This window comes from Trachurus trachurus (genome assembly GCF_905171665.1).
Source record: "Trachurus trachurus genome assembly, chromosome: 8".
NCBI lineage: Eukaryota > Metazoa > Chordata > Actinopteri > Carangiformes > Carangidae > Trachurus > Trachurus trachurus.
The window spans coordinates 29374428-29393280 of record NC_139905.1 but is presented as its reverse complement, the minus strand read 5'-3'; the positions used below and the strand labels follow the sequence as shown (position 1 = coordinate 29393280).

The following is an 18853-nucleotide window of genomic DNA, read 5'->3' as shown; positions in this document are numbered from 1 at the left end:
AAGACGATACACCGTCAGGTCCCTTGATGAACCTCTGACAAGCGCCCCACACACACACACGCAGGCACACACACACACACACACAAAGCAGCCATAAGCGCACCCACAGAAGACGTACTGTATCCATAGCAACCAGAGACTCCAAAACGATCTCACCTCTCTCTCACCATGAAACACACTCTTCTTGTGTGTGTCTGTGTGTGTGGAGGGAGGGAGGGAGGGGGGTTGACAGAGGTGTATCATCTTGAAATGTCCGACCAAGTCACAGAGTTTACTTTCGTTCACTTTCGTCGGCTTACTACGACGTGTACGAGCTGCGATTGGCTGCTCCTCCTGCTCCCTCTACCTGACTGGTGGAGAATCCTCGGTCGCGGTGGATTTGGGCAAATACGATTGCAGGCTGTAGGTGAAGCCAGAGGAGCTGGATTTTGTCCTAAATTACTAATTTAATGTCCTACTATCAGAATATAGTGACAGTTCCAGCAAATATGACTGAATAATTGTCACCAACTGAAGCTTTAAGGCACTGGTGAGATACTGTGCACATGAGAATACAATCTGAAAACTGAGGAACTGGCTTGTTGTCTGTGTAAACAAGTGAACACTCGGTATAATGCTGTTATTCTGAGATTGTGATGTGATGAGGCCTCGTACCTGCAGCACCATGGTGGGGTTGGCTACAGACAGCTTCTCCACAATCTTGCTGTAACAGTCCTGCATCATAGCTTGGTCCTGGCTGGAGCAGAAGGTCGACAGCTCCTCTGCTGCTCCCTCCTGTCCTCCGTTCTCTGGCTGCTCCTCCTCCTCTCCACCCAGACCCTCTCCCTGCATGCTGCCCAGGAAGGTGGGCAGAGCCGGCGGCAACTTGCTCCCTGTCAACACATTAATCAATTAAATCCAGCGTAATTTGCATTTTTAAGCATTGTTCATCATTTACATTTTTATTAAATCCGCTGAACTTGAATGTTTTCCACATAAACCATGTACTGTAGAAGGTTGAGTGAAGGTGATGCCTTATAATCAAATAAATGACAAAAGTTTAACACTTTCTGAAGATTTTTATTGGAACAAAAAGAGAAAGAAATACCTGCGTTCTGGGCCTCCCCTCCCAGGGAGAGTGAGCCCACGATGGCTGGGTACAGGATGAGATGTGGGGAGTCCTGAGCCACTCGACACAGCAGGCTGCAGATGCTCTGGCGGATGTAGGCCTCTGGGTGGTTGAGGCGAGAAAACAGCTGGGGGATGATACCTGAGGAGAGACACCGATTATTTAGTCTTAGTTTAAAACCACAAGTGATAAGAAGCTTTATTTTGTTTCCACTGCAGGAAGTTCGGGGTGATTTTACAGTTGGTGCATGTCTCCACTGCAGGAGCCTCCCCTGAAGGGCTGTCTACAGGAACCTTTACAGGGCCAAAAGGAGTCCCTGTCTGAAAACCTCCCAGGTGGAGCTTGAGGTTTACTCTGAGCTGATTGGGCATAGTCGAAGCGGGATGTGACACCAAGAGAAAGCCCTAAAATAAGCGGCGTTTTTAAATATTTTATGAAGGTTGAAAAGTTACTTAGTGCTGGTTTAAAACCCAGTGTTATTAAAAAAAGTGTCTTCACGGCTGGAAAAAGATCAGAAGAAAAATATTATGGCGCAATTACGATTGAAACGGCAGTTTAAAAACACACTTTTATCGGAAAGTGTCTATACTGCCGGAAAAACAACAGGAGCAAGACGCCTCAAGAGTCCGGTGGGTCCTGCTCCGCAGTGGAGGCAGGGCGGTTGAGAGGACGGTTCCTGTAAAGTTCCTACCCGCCCCCCCCTCTCTTTACCAGGAACTCCTGCAGTGGAAACGCAGCTATAGTGCTTTTGTTATAAGAGCAGCCAGAGAGGAAGGAGACGGGGTCTGTTCATTCAAACTGAGTCAGGTGAAAGAATGACGTACCCCTCCAGGGCGCTGTGGGGGTCGAGGCCAAGCCCAACTCAAGCCCCTCCCTCAGTTCACCGGCATGCTTCACCAGTAGACGGAGTAGGCGCAGGGTTGCCATGACGATCACATCATCATTGCTCTGTTTGTTGTTCTGACAGGACAGCAGGAGTTTGGGGTCGTCCTCATCTATAGGGACCTAAAACACAACAGAGACAGTCAGCCATCGCTCCACTTGCTCCAGCCATCAGGTCGTCGGGGGCGACAGAGCGCCGGGGTCTCACCTGTCCAGCGTTCAGCTTGAGGAAGGTGAAGTAGGCCTGGCAGGAGACCCTGTAGAGACCGAAGATGCGGTCCACCACTCGTCTCCAAACCCGGATCAGACCGTCTGTGACGGGCTGGCCCGCCTCCCCCAGCCACGGACACGAAGCAGTGAGCTGCCTCCAGATCACGTCCACCATGTCGTCCTCGTCGTCTTCCTGCTGCAGAGCCATGTCCTCGTCCTGACAAACAACACAACAGTCCAGTCAGTCACAACTATTGATCTGCACAGGAGGGACGCTCCAACATCGCAAAGTCTGTCACACCGACAGCCGTTGTTAGTTGTTGTCTTACATGCTTTATCTGTTTTAAAGAGGAACTATTTAAGTCTGGTCACTTTTCCTCTGTGTTGCTAACCCTCCTCCCGGCCATGTGCATTTGTTTACAACGAAGCTGGCAAGAAATCAATCCATAGAGTGGTAGATAATGTTATCATATACGATGTATATTTCTCAACAAGAGATTACGGGTAATGAGGCACGTTTGTGTCACGGTGCTGAAGAGATGAGAGCTGGGACACCGGGGCGGTGGCCGCGATCTTACAAAGTTTTTTTTCAGCAAAGAGACACAATAAGTGACATGAAGGTCGAAGGCACAGTGTCGTCATTCTCCCTCCTAACAAGTTAAGCCATCATAATTGCTCCAAAGATGTTTAATTAAAGTCAAAATGTGGCACAGTCAAGCTGTAGTTCCTCTTCAAGATAAAAACACAGCCGTCTACCTGAATGCCTGTGGGTCGACACATGGCCTGTCCCAGAATGCTGAAGATGGTGTCCTTGTCTTCTTCGCTGGTGGTTGCTGGCAGCAGCTCTTCTATCTCCTTCTTCTCCCCAGGCAGGAGAGGCAGCCCCTCCCCTTGGCTGGAGAGAGAAAAAACAAAGTTAGTATCTGCAATATGCAAAACAACACACCTCCACCAGCTATGGGATCAAATCATGCAGTCAGCACATAGTGTATCTGACAGCAACAAACAGCAGCAGTACCTCCTCTATAAATCAAAATCAATCAAAAGCCACTCCACTAACCTGGCGTTATCCACCACCTTCCTGCCCCAGCGGTAAGCCCAGCTGGCCAGAGCCGCCCAGGACTTGGCCACCTCTGGAGCCAGGCTGGTGGAGAGCTGGTAGAGCTGACCCAACACAAAGTCTGGCTCCCCGACACCCACGCTCACTGCACGGGCAAGATTACACAACAGTTAAACATCGACCACAAAAATTCTGATTGAAAAATACAGCTTAGATGTTAATGAGTGCGTATGGACTGGAGGTGGGAATGGATTCTGACACCTAGTGTCCTGATGGAATCAGATGGGAAAGGTGGGTGGAATTTAATTAAGCAAAGGCTCTTGAGTCTATAAGGTAACGATAATATAATAATAAGATAATTATGTGAAAATGGGTTTGACTAAAAGAAACATTTGGTTTTGTCTATACTATGCTAGGTAATCATACTATATTGACAGGGTTAAATAGAATTACATTACAAGAAAGAGATTGAGATCATTGACTAAAACTAGACTCAAATAGTCATGGGTTATTCTCACTAAAATGAAGTAAAATAAAAAATAAATCGACTGAAACTTTCCTAGACAAAAAAAAAGAGTATGAACTAAAACGAATAAAAACTAAAATGACCGTTTGACTAGTCTCTTTGAGCCTTTGTTTCTTTTGCTTTGGGGCCGTAACATATAGACTAAAACTAAAATGAAAACAGGCTGCCAAAAACAACACTATCTACGATGCCTGTAGTACATCGATGCTGTACACTGTCCCTGTTCTGTACTGCACTTTGCAATTCAGTTTAATTCACAAAAATCAATCACTTTAGCATCACAAAATATAACAATTACACCTCTTATGTGAATCAGTGTGTTCCCCCTTCTCTAAGATGGACACATCAGGTTGTGTATCTGTTGGTGGTGTTACCTGAAGTCTCAGCCACGATGTGCGGGATGCCCTGGTCCTCCAGGGGCAGCTCCAGGAGAGCAGCGATGTTCCGGCTCAGAGGAGACATGTTGCCCACTGCGTTTGATGAGTTCACCGTTCCTGACTTCTTCACCACCTACACACAAACATCACACCACCCGTTCATTTTTTTGCTGTGATGATACTTCTCAAGTGTGAAAGAAGACAAGATTATAATTACCTAACTATAATTAACTACTAAATATCAGCAAAATCATGATTAAGGGCTTTTTCACAGATCGTCTGTACCAGTGAATAATACCTCAGTAACATATCATATTACAGTGACCTTATACCAAAGTAAAGTAGAACTATAGTGATGAGTAAGCATGCCTGTTTGAGCTGAGGCGTCATGTCCTTCCAGTCAGCCAGCAGCCATTTACACAGCGTCAGCAGCGAGCGGCAGGCAGCTCCTTCGTTCTTCCCCACGTTGCAGTAGGACAGAGCCGCCCTGCTCAGCATCTCCATGGCCGGCAGAGACTGACCTGTGGACAGAGACACGGCTTAGAGGGAGCTGAGGAACATGGACGCACTGCTGTGGGCGCCGACAGCTGGTCACCTGATCATCAACATATCACTGGGATCATCATTGTAGATGTTGTAAAGTGCTATATACATAAACTTTGATTGACAGCGGCTGAGATCAGCCCTGATGCCTTTTATTGGCTGACACTGTGACCTGTGTGCAAATCTGTTCTGCTATAGCAGAGGTCTTTAAAGGGATATGCCAACTTTTTTTTTCGTGTCTTGCCTCACTCCCGAGTGCATGACAAGCAGATATACACCATCCTTTCGACTGTGCGTGCAGTAACAAGGGAGAGCCCGTATCGCCCGTAATTAGCTTAGCTCAAACACTGGAAGTGCATAGGTAGGTAGTGTTAGCCTGCCTCCACCTAAAGTCATCAGAGAAACTCTTCAGCAACTCTAAACGGAAACCGGCGGGCCGATCTTCGTCTCAGAGCTGACAAAACTCTCCGGTAAGGCATCGTGAGCGGTCAAATGCCGGGAACGGGTCGAGATCGGTCAAAACGGAGGGTTCAAGCAAAGACGGTTTATTTTGGTTCAAGCTAGCTACATCGAGGGTCGGCTAGCTCAAATTCTATCGTCATGGTTTTCTGTATGTAAAGGGCAACGAGTGTTTTATTTTGTTTAAGTAACCGGAAGTGCATTGGTCACAACAGCTAGCTTGAGTAGCGCCAAATTCATCCAACAAAATTGTAAACAGCTGGTATTTAGACAAATTAACGACACACTGCTGATCTAAACGGCTACTTTCTCACCTAAAAATGTTTGAAATGTCAATAAAGTGATATATTTACAGAGTTTAGAGCTAAAATGAAATCAGCTTCTGACTGCTGATTTCGGCTCGGATAGGAGCGCAATGCATTGTGCAGTGTTTCCCACAGGATTTCAGGAGACCATGGCGCGACGGGGGGGGGGGGGGGGGGGGGGGGGGGGGGGGGGGGGGGGGCGAGCGATAGCGCAGCTGAGCGATAATTGGCGCGATATAGCGCATTTAGCGTGCGCACGTGTCTGTGTATCTATGTGGAGGCAGAGATCAGAGATGGTGTTTTAAATAACCATGCTAGCGTTTCACCAGCTCTCATCTCTGCCAGTCAGTCTCTCAAACTGCTGCCTCTCTCGCGTGCGGGCGCACCGCATGTAGACACACGTGAGAAAAAAAAAAAAAAAAAAAAAAATTGAATTTTTTTTTTTTTTTTCAAAAATTTTTTTTTTTCTGTGAGAGACTGTGGCGGGCCCAAACGAGACTGTGGCGGGCCGCCACAGTCTAGTTAATTAATGGGAAACACTGCATTGTGGGTCATCATGTAGTATGCTGTAGTCAGAAGCTGATTTCATTTTAGCTCTAAACTCTGTAAATATATCACTTTATCGACATTTCAAACATTTTTACAGTAGCCCTGTGTATTATTTGAATAGTTTAGTACTGAATGCACAAAAACGAGGTACGTTTATACATGGCACTAGGCCCAGTTTAATATAAAACAATATTTTATGTAATCTAGATAGTAGCAGCTTGATGGTCCTTGGCCATGTTGAAGACCCCTGTGCCATAACATCAGTAGGTTCTGTGAGCTGGTGGAACTGAGCATGAAGCTCATTGTCTGAGCATCTCTGAATCTTACACAGCACTGTGGCGACAGCTGTTGATATTATAACTAGGGCCGGGACTCGATTAAAAAAATGAATCGAATTAATTAGAGGCTTTGTAATTAATTAATCGCAATTAATCGCATTTTAATCGCATATAAATATTTGACATTTGAGAAGCATTTTTTTTTCACATGGATTTTAGTATACCATTGAATGACTGAATACATAAGCTTAAGCATTCAAGGTGGTACTTAACCAAGACCAACAGACTAATTATCAATGAATTCATTAATCGATATTTGATACATACAGATTAAATGGTCTTTCCTGCCAATACACTATGATGATTACTGTAGTATTTAACAAGGCTACATAAATCACAGTAGCATAAACTGATTTGTTGAACTCAGCCTGATGTAAACATTAATAAAACTCAGTAACATATCTAACTCAGTAACATAGTAACTCAATCACGTGACGAGCGGCCAAAGCGGCTGATAATATTTGCCGTTTCTGTTTTGGAAGCTCAGACGCCGACCCTCGAGCGTTTTTGACGCTTTGGAAGCTTTTGGTGTGAACGCACAGTGAGGGTGAAGTCCTATCATAATGAGATGAGCTGCACCTGTGACAGTGACAGGTCATAGATATAGTGCTGCAGCTGAGCAATTAGCGCGATATAGCGCATTTAGCGTGCGCCCGTGTCTGTGTATCTATGTGCAGGCAGAGATCAGAGATGGTGTTTTAAATAACCATGCTAGCGTTTCACCAGCTGTCATCTCTGCCAGTCAGCCTCTCAAACTGCTGCCTCTCTCGTGTGCGGGCGCACCGCACGTAGACACACGTGAGAAAAAGAAAGAAGAAAAAAAAAAAAAAAATTAATTTTTTTTTATAAGTGCGATTAAAATGCGTTAATTTTTTTAACGCGTTAATTTTTGTGCAATTAATTAATCGTAATTAATGCGTTAAAGTCCCGGCCCTAATTATAACAACAACCATTATCAGTGCACCGTTTCTTCCCGTTTCCTCACCTGCGGTTCTTAGCACTTTTGCTTTTTCTATCTGCAGCTCGGGGCCCCACTTTTCTCCCAGGGTTCCCTCCAGAGCGATGCGCCTGAAGGACGGGCTCAGCTCGTCCTGCTGCTGCTGCTTCTCCTCTTGTGTCCCGTCGCTGCACTGGTTGAGCAGGCGGGACGCCAGCGCGATGTTGCCCTTTTTACGGGCAAATTTGACAGCGGTCAGACAGAGCTCCACCAGGTGGCCGTCGACTGAGGAAGAGTAGCCTGGAGAGGAAGGGACATGGAGAAATCTCAGAGGTTCCCATGGACAAACACATGGTTTGAGTCATTTTATAACTATGTTGAGATTTCCATTGGTGAAACAACAAGAGGCTTATATTGTTAAGATGACAATCGCTGGTTTTGGAGTCATATTTACATAAAAACAGGTGACCACAACAGAATATGAAAAAAAAAAAACGTATTCAATTGATCAGTGCATACGACCAAACAGCAAGAACACAACTACAATTCACACCAAACAGCCATATCCCTGGGAGAAGGATATTAAACTTGAATATGTATTATACTGTCCTCTTTGGACTCCCTGGATACTTGTCGGTTTTTTGTATAACTATTATTATTTTTTATTATTTTGTCTGTTATCTTGTGCACTGTTGCTAGTGCTATGATCTATGTTGTTCTTGTTGCATCTGCTTAGCAAGAAAAAGTATAATAAAAGCATGTCTGAAAACAAACACAAACAGCCATATCATTGTGGCCCTCAGTGCTGCTAGTTTACCTTTGAGCTTGTGGAGGAGCTGTCTCTGGAACATGGTGTATCGAAGGGCCTGGAGGAAAGGACGGATGTCCTGCTGCTTACAAGAACTTAGAGCCTCACTGGACAGAGGAATCACACAGTCCTGCAAACAACACACACACAGCATAGGTATTACACATCCAGCTGCTTTTCTTTGGTGTCGTCGGTTTAGATGTTTACTGTGCTGCTCTGCTTGCATCTGTTCACTGTGGGCTAACATTGCAACAAAGCATTAGTAACACTGCTTATGCTCTTTTTCCACAATCTTTTTTAATTTCCATTCCCCTGTGTCCAAACCAGTGAACGATCAACACAGCTGCAAACATTCTTATTATGAGAGCAGTCAATTCAGGCTATGTAGAGTCAACTGGACAGTGTGGGTGCACATACTTCTTGGCTGGTGAGCGTGTTCTCCAGGGTGGCGGTGCAGTGGAGCTGCAGGGTGGGCAGGGTGGGCAGGGTGTCGGACAGAGTGAGGGTGGACAGGCGAAGAGGACCCAGGCAGATCCGTCCGGTCTGTTTCAGGCAGCGCACCAATGTACTACAACATCACAGCATAAAAAACACTTTGTGATTGGAGAGCACATCTAATGCACCTGAATCCCTAAAACATTAAAAAGCTGATAGTGGCGTCTGTTCCTAGTGCACCTCAAGAGCTGTACTCACTCTGGATTGGCTGTGCTCCTCTGCTCCTGCTGCTGGTTGGCTTTGGACATGGCGCTGACAGCACTTCGAAGGAGCTGCACCTCGATGGCTCTTTGCAGCTCGGTGGGATCTGGACTCATGGAGGGCAGAAGCCTCTTCAGATCTGATGAAGAAAGCGTTTACACCATTTAGGGTTCATGCGCATTTTAGCCAACAAATCTCCATGATTTTATCCACGACTTGGCAGCAAATTTCCATGACGAATCATGACCCCTAAACTGTCATTGTAGGCATGAAATATAGGAATGTAAAAAAAAATCATCTTGACAGCTGTACTTCAGATATTCAATTCAGTCATTACTGACTCACCCTCATGCTGATGAATACTTTATATGCGAGCAATAGCGCCCGACACAAAAACGTCCATAAAACTACACAAAAACCATTTCAGATTCCTCCACACTGCTGGTCCACTGCAATCCAAGTGTCCTGAAGGGAGATAGTCCAGAGTTTACTAGAAACGACGTCATTTAGGACATTTTTACAGCCTAAACAGTCCTGTATTGAATTTGCCTGGGGCGCACTCTTGCGTTCACGCCATGAATGCAGACATGCCTAAATGGAAAAGGAATATTAGAAGGTTTTTGTGTAGTTTAATGGACCTGTTTGTGTTGGGCACGGTGAACGCGAGAGCGTGCTCCAGGCAAATTCAAAACAGGACTAAGTAGTAAACTCTGGACTATATCCCTTCAGGACATTTTGATTGCAGCGGACAAGCAGTGTGGAGGAACATTATGAGGTATTTTTTTTGTGTCGGGCGCTGTTACTCTCATATAAAGTTTTGAACCCCCCCCCCCCCCCCCCCCCCCCCCCCCCCCCCCCCCAGTTTTTGTTGGACTACGAACTGGCCTCCCGGGTCTCCAGAGGAATAAAAAACTACTCCGGAGTATTCATCAGCATGAGGGTGAGTCACTAATGACTGAATTTCATTTTTTTTTTTTGGGTGAACTATTCCTTTAAAAACTTGAACAGGTTCACTCCGGCCTTCAGTCAGGAAACTTTTTTTTTTCAAAGGTTTTCCAGAGTGAGTTACCTAGCTTGTCCTTGCTGCTGGACAGCGAGCTGTAGTCCTCTCCAGGCAGCAGCTCCAGCTGAGTCCCGCACTCGGCCAGATCTCCCTCCTCGAAGCGGCTCAGGGCCTGGACGTAGTTGAAATCGGCCCTGAGGCTGATGCTGAGCGGACTGGTGGAGTTTGATTTGAGGGCGTGGACGGTCGACTGCCACTCCTTCACCGAGGGCCAATCGCAGAGCGCCACGTAACACTGACAGGCTTTGTTGGCGAGGAAGTTGACCACCTCCGGAGAACACTCGCTGGCCTTGAGCAGCACAGTCTTCCTGTTGTCACCTGTTCAAGGGAGAGAGCAGTTTAACATGTCAACATGACAAATACACAATGACCTAAGTTCTTGAACGTAACAATAATAATAACATTGCTCCTTCTGGGAATTGTCAGGCTTCTCTATAATCAACTATGATCTTGACCTGTACAGTGTAAAGTGCCCTGAGATAAGAGACAAGAAGTTAGACCACCCTCTATAATCAGTGTTACCTCCTTATCCTCTCTATCTTCTATATTTAGAGAGACAAAGATTATAGCGACTGTCCTGCCCTTCTCCTCTCCTCCCACTCTGCATGGATGTGGGAGACTGTTTTTGATGAGCTCTTAACAAACAACTGTCATACGTTCGCCCACGTTCCCATTTAATAGACAAAAAGGTTACATACAAACAAAACATGGCTTGATTAATGCAAAAAAGAAACTAATAAAGTGATGCTGCTGGAAAACAAAAGGAGTGAGGTGAGCGAGTGAGTGAGCGGTAAAAACCGCATGATCCTCCACCTGATGATTACCTAGACCCATGGAGACCTGATGAAACCCAAGAGACAGACAAATAAACAAATGTGGCTCCTACAAAGATCTTTGTCTCTCTGCACTTTAATATAATAAATGTGCTTAAAGAGGAACTATGCAAGTCCAGTGTTTCCCACAGGTTTGCAAGGGGACTGTGGTGGGTGGTCGGATCATTCCTCTGTTTGCAAACCCTCCTCCTGGCCATGTGCATTTGTTTACAACGAAGCCGGCGAAAAATCAATACATGGAGCGGCGGATAACGTTATATAACATATACGACATTATATCTGTGTAGTCTTAACCGTCATAAACAAACGATTACGGGTTACGGAGCGCGTTTCTGTTGCGGTGGTGTGCAGAGACGAGAGCTGGGACACCGGGGCGGCGGCCAGGTACTACACTGATGTTGCAAGGTTGGTTTTCAGCCATGACACGCAGGTGGAAGGCAGAGAGCCTCCGTTCTCTACTCGTAACAAGTCACAAGTCATGTAGTTAACCATCACAATTACTCCGGAGCTTTTCAATGAAAGCCCCAGTGTGTAACTTATTTTGCATTCAGGTGCAGTCAGGCAGACGGCCGCCGACAAACCAACCGGATGTCATTTTACTCAACGAGAGAAAGACGGTAAAACGTGGGTCATGTAAACAATACGACATCACCATGACAACATATTGTCAGGCCTGTATTGTTTTGCCTCGTGCTGACGTGTTTATCCTGTTACATGCAGCGTCTGTTGTCTGTCTGACGTCTGCCCGATTTCACGTGAATGCAACATCAAGAATACGTTCCGGAATTCCTACACAAATTCCTAATTATACCTTTGAGGTAAAAATGTAGCATAGCCACGGGAGAAATCCTGCTTAGTTCCTCTTTCAGTTTGACAGAAATAGTGATTTGATTTATATATTGTTAGGTACAGATCAATTTCCATATCACCTCACCCTAAAGCTCCTTTAAACCCCTTACATGATGGATATCATCACTTCTCAGCTACAGATACATTTAAGGTCATTAACAGGCCTGTAACAGCAGCACTTAACATTGATCAACACAAATCTGTTTTCTGCTAGTTCGTCACTTTCAACACACTGAAGTGCAAATGAGAGAGGAGTTAAAACTCATTTCATTTTGTGGCAGTGGGAGTGAATGAAACATTGTGGTTACCGTTGCTGGTGTGCTTGGGGCTGCTCATGTTGCTGGAGAGTTTGAGCAGGCAGCATTCAGACATTTTAATGCTGCAGTCCATCCCCGTAACCGCAGACAGCTGATCCTGGTACTCCAGAGCCGCCTTTTCAAACCTACACGGACAGTATTCATAATGGAAGACGGCCAAATGATTAAATCACAGACAGAGATGGACGTGGGAAGAATTAGCGGAGTATCCGAGACGTCTGGGCTTACCGTCCCTCAGCCTGCAGGGCCACTGACGACAGCCAGCCCAGACTCCTGCCGGTGGTGGTGAGGCTCCAGGCTGCCAGGCCCTGGATGGCCTCAGGACAGCGCAGCTCACACAGGGCCTCCACCAGCAGCGTCAGAGGAACCTCCAGCTCTGGAGGACTCTGATGGGAATACAAGAACAATCAGCACACGATGCTATCAAATAAACACACAGGTACCGTAAAATTCGGAATATAAGTCGCACTGGAATATAAGTCGCAGTTTATTTTTGGGGGACTCAAACTGGGAAAACAAGGTTTTCTATGCCTATTTTAAATAAAAACGCTATACAAGTTATTCCACAAGTCTCCAACGTGAAGTTTCTGTTATTTCGGTTCAGTTATTTTAAATTTAAAAAAGAAAAAAGAGATTGCGGGGTAATTTGAATAGGTTACTGTACATTTAGTGCAATATAGCGCACGTGTATGTGTGTGCGTGCCAGACCAAGTCCAGCAGGAGGAGGGGCTGACTGACAGAGATGAGAGACGGTGAAAGGCTGTTAAAAAAACATCACAATAAGATTATTTTCTGTGAGAGACTATGGCGGACCCAAACGAGTCTCGTTAATTAATCAGGAAAAAAACAAAAAACTAAAAAACACACACCCGCCGCGCGTAGTCGTACATGCGGATACAGAACAATCACCGTTTACACCGGTCACAACGCGTCCATGACCACCTCCGGAGGTGGTCTGGCCAATCGGATCACTGTACTTTCATGTGGTCAAGCTCCATCTGATTGCAATCTGATCGCTGAAAACACGGTGTGAACAGGGTTGAAATTTACCTTGGTCTATAGGTTGCACCGGTGTATAACCCACACCCAACTTTTTAGATGAAAAAAAAGGGGAAAAAGGTGCGACTTATACACCGAATTTTACGGTATGTTAGAAATGCTCACATGCAGATAGAGACAGGCCACTAATGCCACTGATAAGGTCCCAATGTTTTCAATCAAATCTCTGGGGTTGGTCCACTTACAATTCAGATTCTCAGAGAACTGCTTGTTTTTTTTAAAACCCCGACCTGATGTTTACCTGAAAGCTCCTTAAAAATGTAAAGTGCAACGGTACTGACCTGGGTGCTGCTGTTCTTAATCTCTGTGAGCAGGTCGAAGCCGTGACGAATGGTCACTGCTGGCTGGCCAGACAGAAGGCCCACCCTCATCAGTGCCAGCCGGATCCTGGTCAGCCAGTCTTGGCATGTCTGACGGTTCGTGTAGAAGAAGGTTCTGATGCTCTGACGCACAAACAAGGGATCATCATTATCATTATTATCTACACATAGAGCCAACGTCTGGTTTCTATTCTTAACCCATTTATAGTTACTTCTCTTAAACTACCAAACCAGCAGTGGGCTCTGGAGCTTCCATCTGCTCACCTTGGGTGGGGCGGTGAGAGCGTTGGCGCAGCCCTCGTAGGCGTTGTACATGAGCTTCTCTAGATTCTCCAGGTACTGAAGCAGCAGGGCGAGGCGGAGCTGATTGGAGTGGTGACCGTCGCCGTCGCCCCCGGCGCCAGCCCATGCTCCAACATCCTGCTCTGGGTTCAGACTGTGGGCAGCCAGACTCCGGATCATACCTGCAACACACACGGGACAAATAGAAGCAGGCTGGAAGTAGTTGGAGCCCAGAGGTTGACGACCAATGACCACCTGGTTACTTTCTGGCTATTTTTTACATTTATCTATTTTTATTTTAAAGGGATATTTCATTGACAAATTCCCTATAGTCTTAGGAGTAGGTTCATTACCTGTAATTATCGGTGCAAGCTGTTTTTAGATCAGCGGAGCAGAGACGTGAGCTGCTCAGCTAACGCTCAGCTAAGGCTCATGGTATTTCTACGTTTCCCTCATCAAACTAAATATACAATCCAACAACTCCAAAACGCTCTGGTGGACAAGTTGTGACCTGCACATTCACCACGCTATGAGATAATAACGTATAGCTATGTAACATTACGACATATGAAGCAAATACTCGGAACTACTTTTGCTTTTGATGTCACTCAGCCTAGCAGCCGTGTCTGGAATGTAGTTCCGGCTATGTATTTACCTGGAAAACAACTCTCGTAACGTTCCATTATTATCTCAAAGCGTGGTGAATGTGCAGGTCACAACTTGTCCACCAGAGTGTTTTGGGTATTGTTGGATTGTGTATTTAGTTTGATGAGGGAAAGCTGAAAATACCACTCGCCGTGCAGAGCTCACGTCTCTGCCACGCCGATCTAAAAATAGCTTGAACTGACAATTAAAGGTAATGAACCTACTCCTATGACTATAGGGATTATGGCAATAGGCCAATTTGCCAAAATGTTGAAATATCACTTTAATAAGTGACCATTAGATATTTACCTACAACAAACAAATTCTGGATGCCCATTGAGAAAGTTATACGCTGTGCACAAAGCACACTACAAATCCAGTGTCTTTTATTTACTTTACAAAAACCTGTGATAGCAGGCCAGGCTGTGGAAAAAAACCAAGGATAAGTTCTGATCTGAACACAAACAGGATCTTCTCTCTTTACCTTCGATAGTCTGGAAGGTGTCCTGAGCCCGGCCCAGCGGCGTTCTGAGTTTAGACAGCACAGTGAACTGTGCAGCCTCCCACACCGCCCACTGCCACAGAACCACTTCGGTTTTCAACAGAGCCCGTGGAACGACGCCCGGCCTGCTGCCGTCCGAACCTCCTCGGACGTCGCGCTTCTCCAGCCGCTGGCAGCTGTAGTACAGACGCTCCAGCCAGGGGTCCTTCCTGTGGAACACACACACACACACGAGGCAACATGAGTCTCATCACAGTGACTCCTGACAGGCAGGCTTCAGGCAGCTTGCTTTTTCTTTTTTTCTTCTTCAACTCTCTCTACTGATTTTCCTCATTTTGAACATAAAACATAACAGACAGTAATACAGACACCACTAGAGTTCTCAACAGGTGGGGCCGGCCCGACAAACCCGACCGGACCCGCGGGCTCGGGATGAAAAATTATGCAAGTGACCCGGGTCAGGTCGGGCCTCAGGCTTCCTCTTTTCCCCGACATAAAATATAACATGACATATTTCTTTGGTCAAATTACTTCATAGATGCGGGACCCGCGGATTGGAAAAAAACCCGACCCACGCATCACTAGTGTGTGTAATGCTCACACTGTCTAATGCCTCATTATGAGATTTGAAAAAGAAGTGTTCTTTCAGAGAAAAAAGAAAATAATGAAAGAGAAATAAAATACTTTTACTTTAACTGTTTGCTATGAAGTCATAAGTTTCATTATCAGAAGGAATATGCTGCTGTACACACAGTGTGGGCCCGGCTGTAGCCGTCTCTGTTCCTGGGACTGAGAAGAAAAAAAGGCCCTGTTGGCCCCGTCTAAAAACAACAAGGACGTACCCTCCACGGTGCAGGACCCCGTACAAGATGAAGCTGATGAGGTCACTGAAGTCCTGGGGATGGAAGGTGCTGCTCGGTGTTCGGCTCATGTGGTGGCGGATGGCCAGGGAGATCTCCCTCATCTCAGGGTGGCTGTGGTTACTATGGACAGACAAAACCACACACAGCTCATTAACAAGGCAAATATCTGAGCACAGGAATGAATCCATCACCGCCTCGCCATCGTACGTTCTGCCTTGTGGATTTTGCAATGCACATTCTTCTCTTTTATTTTGGTAAAATGCTCCCAAATTTTCGAGCTCCGTTGCCGGCTAGCCATGATACTGTTTGGGCATAACGTTTCCGGTGACATCATGGCTGAAGCAGATTACTACTACTACTGCACATGCGCGTCAAGGACAGGAAGGCAGACAGGGCAGTGGAAGGTACAGCAGCAGTTTTGAGAGAAAAACACACGTCGACTATTGAATTAGTCGTGGATTTTGAAAGTCGAAGTGAATGAATGAATTTTTATTTTTGAACATGTTTAAAAAAATATGTAACTATTTGTACATACAAAAGAAATAAAAAAATAAAAATAGAGCCAAGACATTACAACGAAACAACACCGCACATTGTTCGAAAAAGGAGTGGGAAGAAGTAAAAAACGTTTTAAATTTCCCACTCCTTCTTAACTACCGGTGTTCTTCAGTTTCACAGATATCCTTATATCATAATATTGGTACATAATACACCGATATAAATATATACACTTCATAAATATCTAATTACAAAATAATAATAAACTACATACATATCCTTATAAATATAAAAACTATCCCCATAAATAAATATATAACATATACTAAGTTAGTTACAATATAACAATCAACAATATTCTAATCGAGACTAGTCCACTAATCTTGGCAGCCCTGATTTACATCTGTGAATTTTTGTTTAAGTGAAGTTATGGATAAAACTGTTCTGTGAAGTCATCTTTGACCTTTAACCACTGAACTGAAATCAGTTTGTCCTTGAGTCCAAGTGGACATTGGTGCCCAAATGTGAGAGAAGCCCCTCCAGGCATTATGGAGATCAAAGATAATCATCATCTAATCATTTTATTTTTGAGTTCGAGTGAATGTTTGAGCCAAATCTGAAACAGTGAGATAAGATAAGGAACAGATGCAGGTACACGCGGTCTCACCTCAAAGCCACATCAAGGGGGATTGTCCTGAGCAGCTTGCCGTAGGCCTGCCTCACTCTCACTGCTGAGTGGACCAGCTGTACTCTGCACACGTCCACACACCTGATGGACACACACACACACGAGGGAGAATATGATTCATTTACACATTAAACTTTCGATATTGCCTGAAATCTGTTACAGCTGGAGTGTGTGTAGGTCTGTAAGTGTGTATGTGTGTGTGTGTGTGTGATGTTTACCTCTGCAGCAGCTCAGTGGACAGCGATGAAGACAGGACCTGTAAACTGTGGCAGGTCTGAAGACAGATGCTCTGATCTTCATTTAGAGCTATGTAGAGAAGCAGATGTGGAAATATATTAAACACAAGAAGTAAAAAAAAAAGTAAACTGTTCTTTGTTGGATGTGGGGGACATGTTGGACTCACCGTTAGCCAGCAGGCCTCTGCAGAACTTGTTGAAGGAGGGCAGGGAGAAGAGGGGGCTGTAAGTGTCAGATTTCTTCATCAGCACGGAGATTTCCTGGGCCCAGGTCAGCAGCAGCCTCCTAACGCCAACACAACAGAGTCAGAACGACTGTGTCCACCGATGGGAGAGAAACGCAAAAAGACGGAGGAGGGAGAGAAAGTACCTGGCCTCGGGGTACAGGTGCTCCTTCATCAGCAGACCTCCCAGCAGGCTTAGCAGCGTGCTGAAATGTTTCTTAGTTGCTGTGGTCACTGTGCTGATGACGGCGCCATCGAACAGCGAGGGGGAAGATGATGACAGGCTGGATGAGATGAAGTGATCATGTCTGAAACAGAAGAAGAACAAGACCAGTTCAACAGTGACCACAGAGGAAGAAAGGAACAAAGAAAGAGCTGTTTCAACACGATTCTGACATTTTACTGCATTTACTTTTAAAGGGATAGTTCAACATTTTGGCAAATTGGCCCATTGCCATAATCCCTATAGTTTTAGGAGTAGCTTCGTTACCTTTAATTGTCGGTGCAAGCTGTTTTTAGAACAGCAGAGCAGAGACATGAGCTGCTCAGAGCTACGCTATGGAGGCTCATGGGATTTCTTGGTTTCCCGGACTGTTTGCCGAAAAACTGCCCCCGACGGGAACGCGCAGCAGCGGCTTTGCATGAATAACCTCTAAAACAACTCTGTCTGGTAACGTTCCGTTATTATCCAGGGTATCTGCAGGTTTCAGCAAGTCAAATTTAAGACTTTTTAAGACCTTTTTAATGCCACCTTGAATGAAATTTAAGACCGAAAAAAAGAATAAAAAATCCTATAAATATAAGCGATGGTTGGGGATCCCACGACCTCAATGACAATCAGTCAAGTTTACTTATTGTCTGTTATTAATAAGCAAACTGATAATCAATACAAAACTAGAAAAAGCAACAAGGAAGAAAGGAAGGGGTCTGCGCGTGACTGACACTGAAATCACTCACACAACTTTTACTCAAGGAGAATGGAAAAATTAGCAGTTCCAAGTATTGAAATGAGTACCAGAAGGCTGACCAACGGTGACCAAACCCCTGTAGGAGGGCAAACAGGTGCATCTCAATGAATTAGAATAAATGTAGACAAAATGTAGGGAAAAAAGACCAATTTAAAAAAGCATTTTTAATATGGAAATGTTTGCTTTCTGATAAGTTTATCATTTTAACACATAGCCTAAATTAAGCATTCTGGTGTACTCTGAGAAGAACATTAAGGGAACATTTGTTTCAGATTTCTTTTAAAAAGCACATTGAGTAGCTACTGACTGAGGTTCCTATCATTGTAAGGCAACAAGGCAAGAATGGCTGGAGTGAATGAAACTTAACTGAACTCAGTGGACAGCAAAAACAAATCTCATTTTAAATCTAGGGGTCTGGACCTGCCATTCAAGGACCCGTTTCTTCTGCTATGGGGGGGGGGGGGCGCATGTCCGTGCAGCGGTGCACCGCGGACATGCACGAAAAAAAAAAAAAAAAACGAAACCGAATGCGCGCCGCCATATGCGCTCGGACCGCGGCCACTCGGACCAACAGGTCCGCTCGGTCCAACGTCAACAACGGCTGGAGACCCAACGCGTATCACTGCCTCCAGTGAGTGACTGAGTGTCATGTCACCAGGCTCATACGCGCAGGCAGGCCAGGGTTGCCAGATAGAGCGAAAATATCCC

General features: G+C 45.3%; 1 protein-coding gene across 2 annotated transcripts in view; it reads right to left on the bottom strand.

The window, feature by feature from the left end:
• Positions 1–18853, bottom strand: part of smg1 (SMG1 nonsense mediated mRNA decay associated PI3K related kinase) — a 61140-nt gene that overhangs the window by 24213 nt on the left and 18074 nt on the right. For both annotated transcript variants that reach the window (XM_083978039.1, XM_083978040.1), the window contains exons 15-37: positions 17324–17485; positions 17121–17239; positions 16936–17023; positions 16697–16798; positions 15511–15651; positions 14651–14877; positions 13504–13703; positions 13201–13362; positions 12089–12246; positions 11852–11985; positions 9868–10179; positions 8796–8937; positions 8520–8670; positions 8112–8232; positions 7343–7594; positions 4533–4684; positions 4161–4296; positions 3261–3405; positions 2957–3095; positions 2199–2417; positions 1933–2113; positions 1088–1249; positions 655–872 (exon numbers count right to left, since the gene is read on the bottom strand). In XM_083978039.1, the coding sequence (XP_083834165.1) occupies positions 655–872; positions 1088–1249; positions 1933–2113; positions 2199–2417; positions 2957–3095; positions 3261–3405; positions 4161–4296; positions 4533–4684; positions 7343–7594; positions 8112–8232; positions 8520–8670; positions 8796–8937; positions 9868–10179; positions 11852–11985; positions 12089–12246; positions 13201–13362; positions 13504–13703; positions 14651–14877; positions 15511–15651; positions 16697–16798; positions 16936–17023; positions 17121–17239; positions 17324–17485 (3823 nt within the window). The remainder of the gene's footprint in view (positions 1–654; positions 873–1087; positions 1250–1932; positions 2114–2198; positions 2418–2956; positions 3096–3260; positions 3406–4160; positions 4297–4532; positions 4685–7342; positions 7595–8111; positions 8233–8519; positions 8671–8795; positions 8938–9867; positions 10180–11851; positions 11986–12088; positions 12247–13200; positions 13363–13503; positions 13704–14650; positions 14878–15510; positions 15652–16696; positions 16799–16935; positions 17024–17120; positions 17240–17323; positions 17486–18853) is intronic.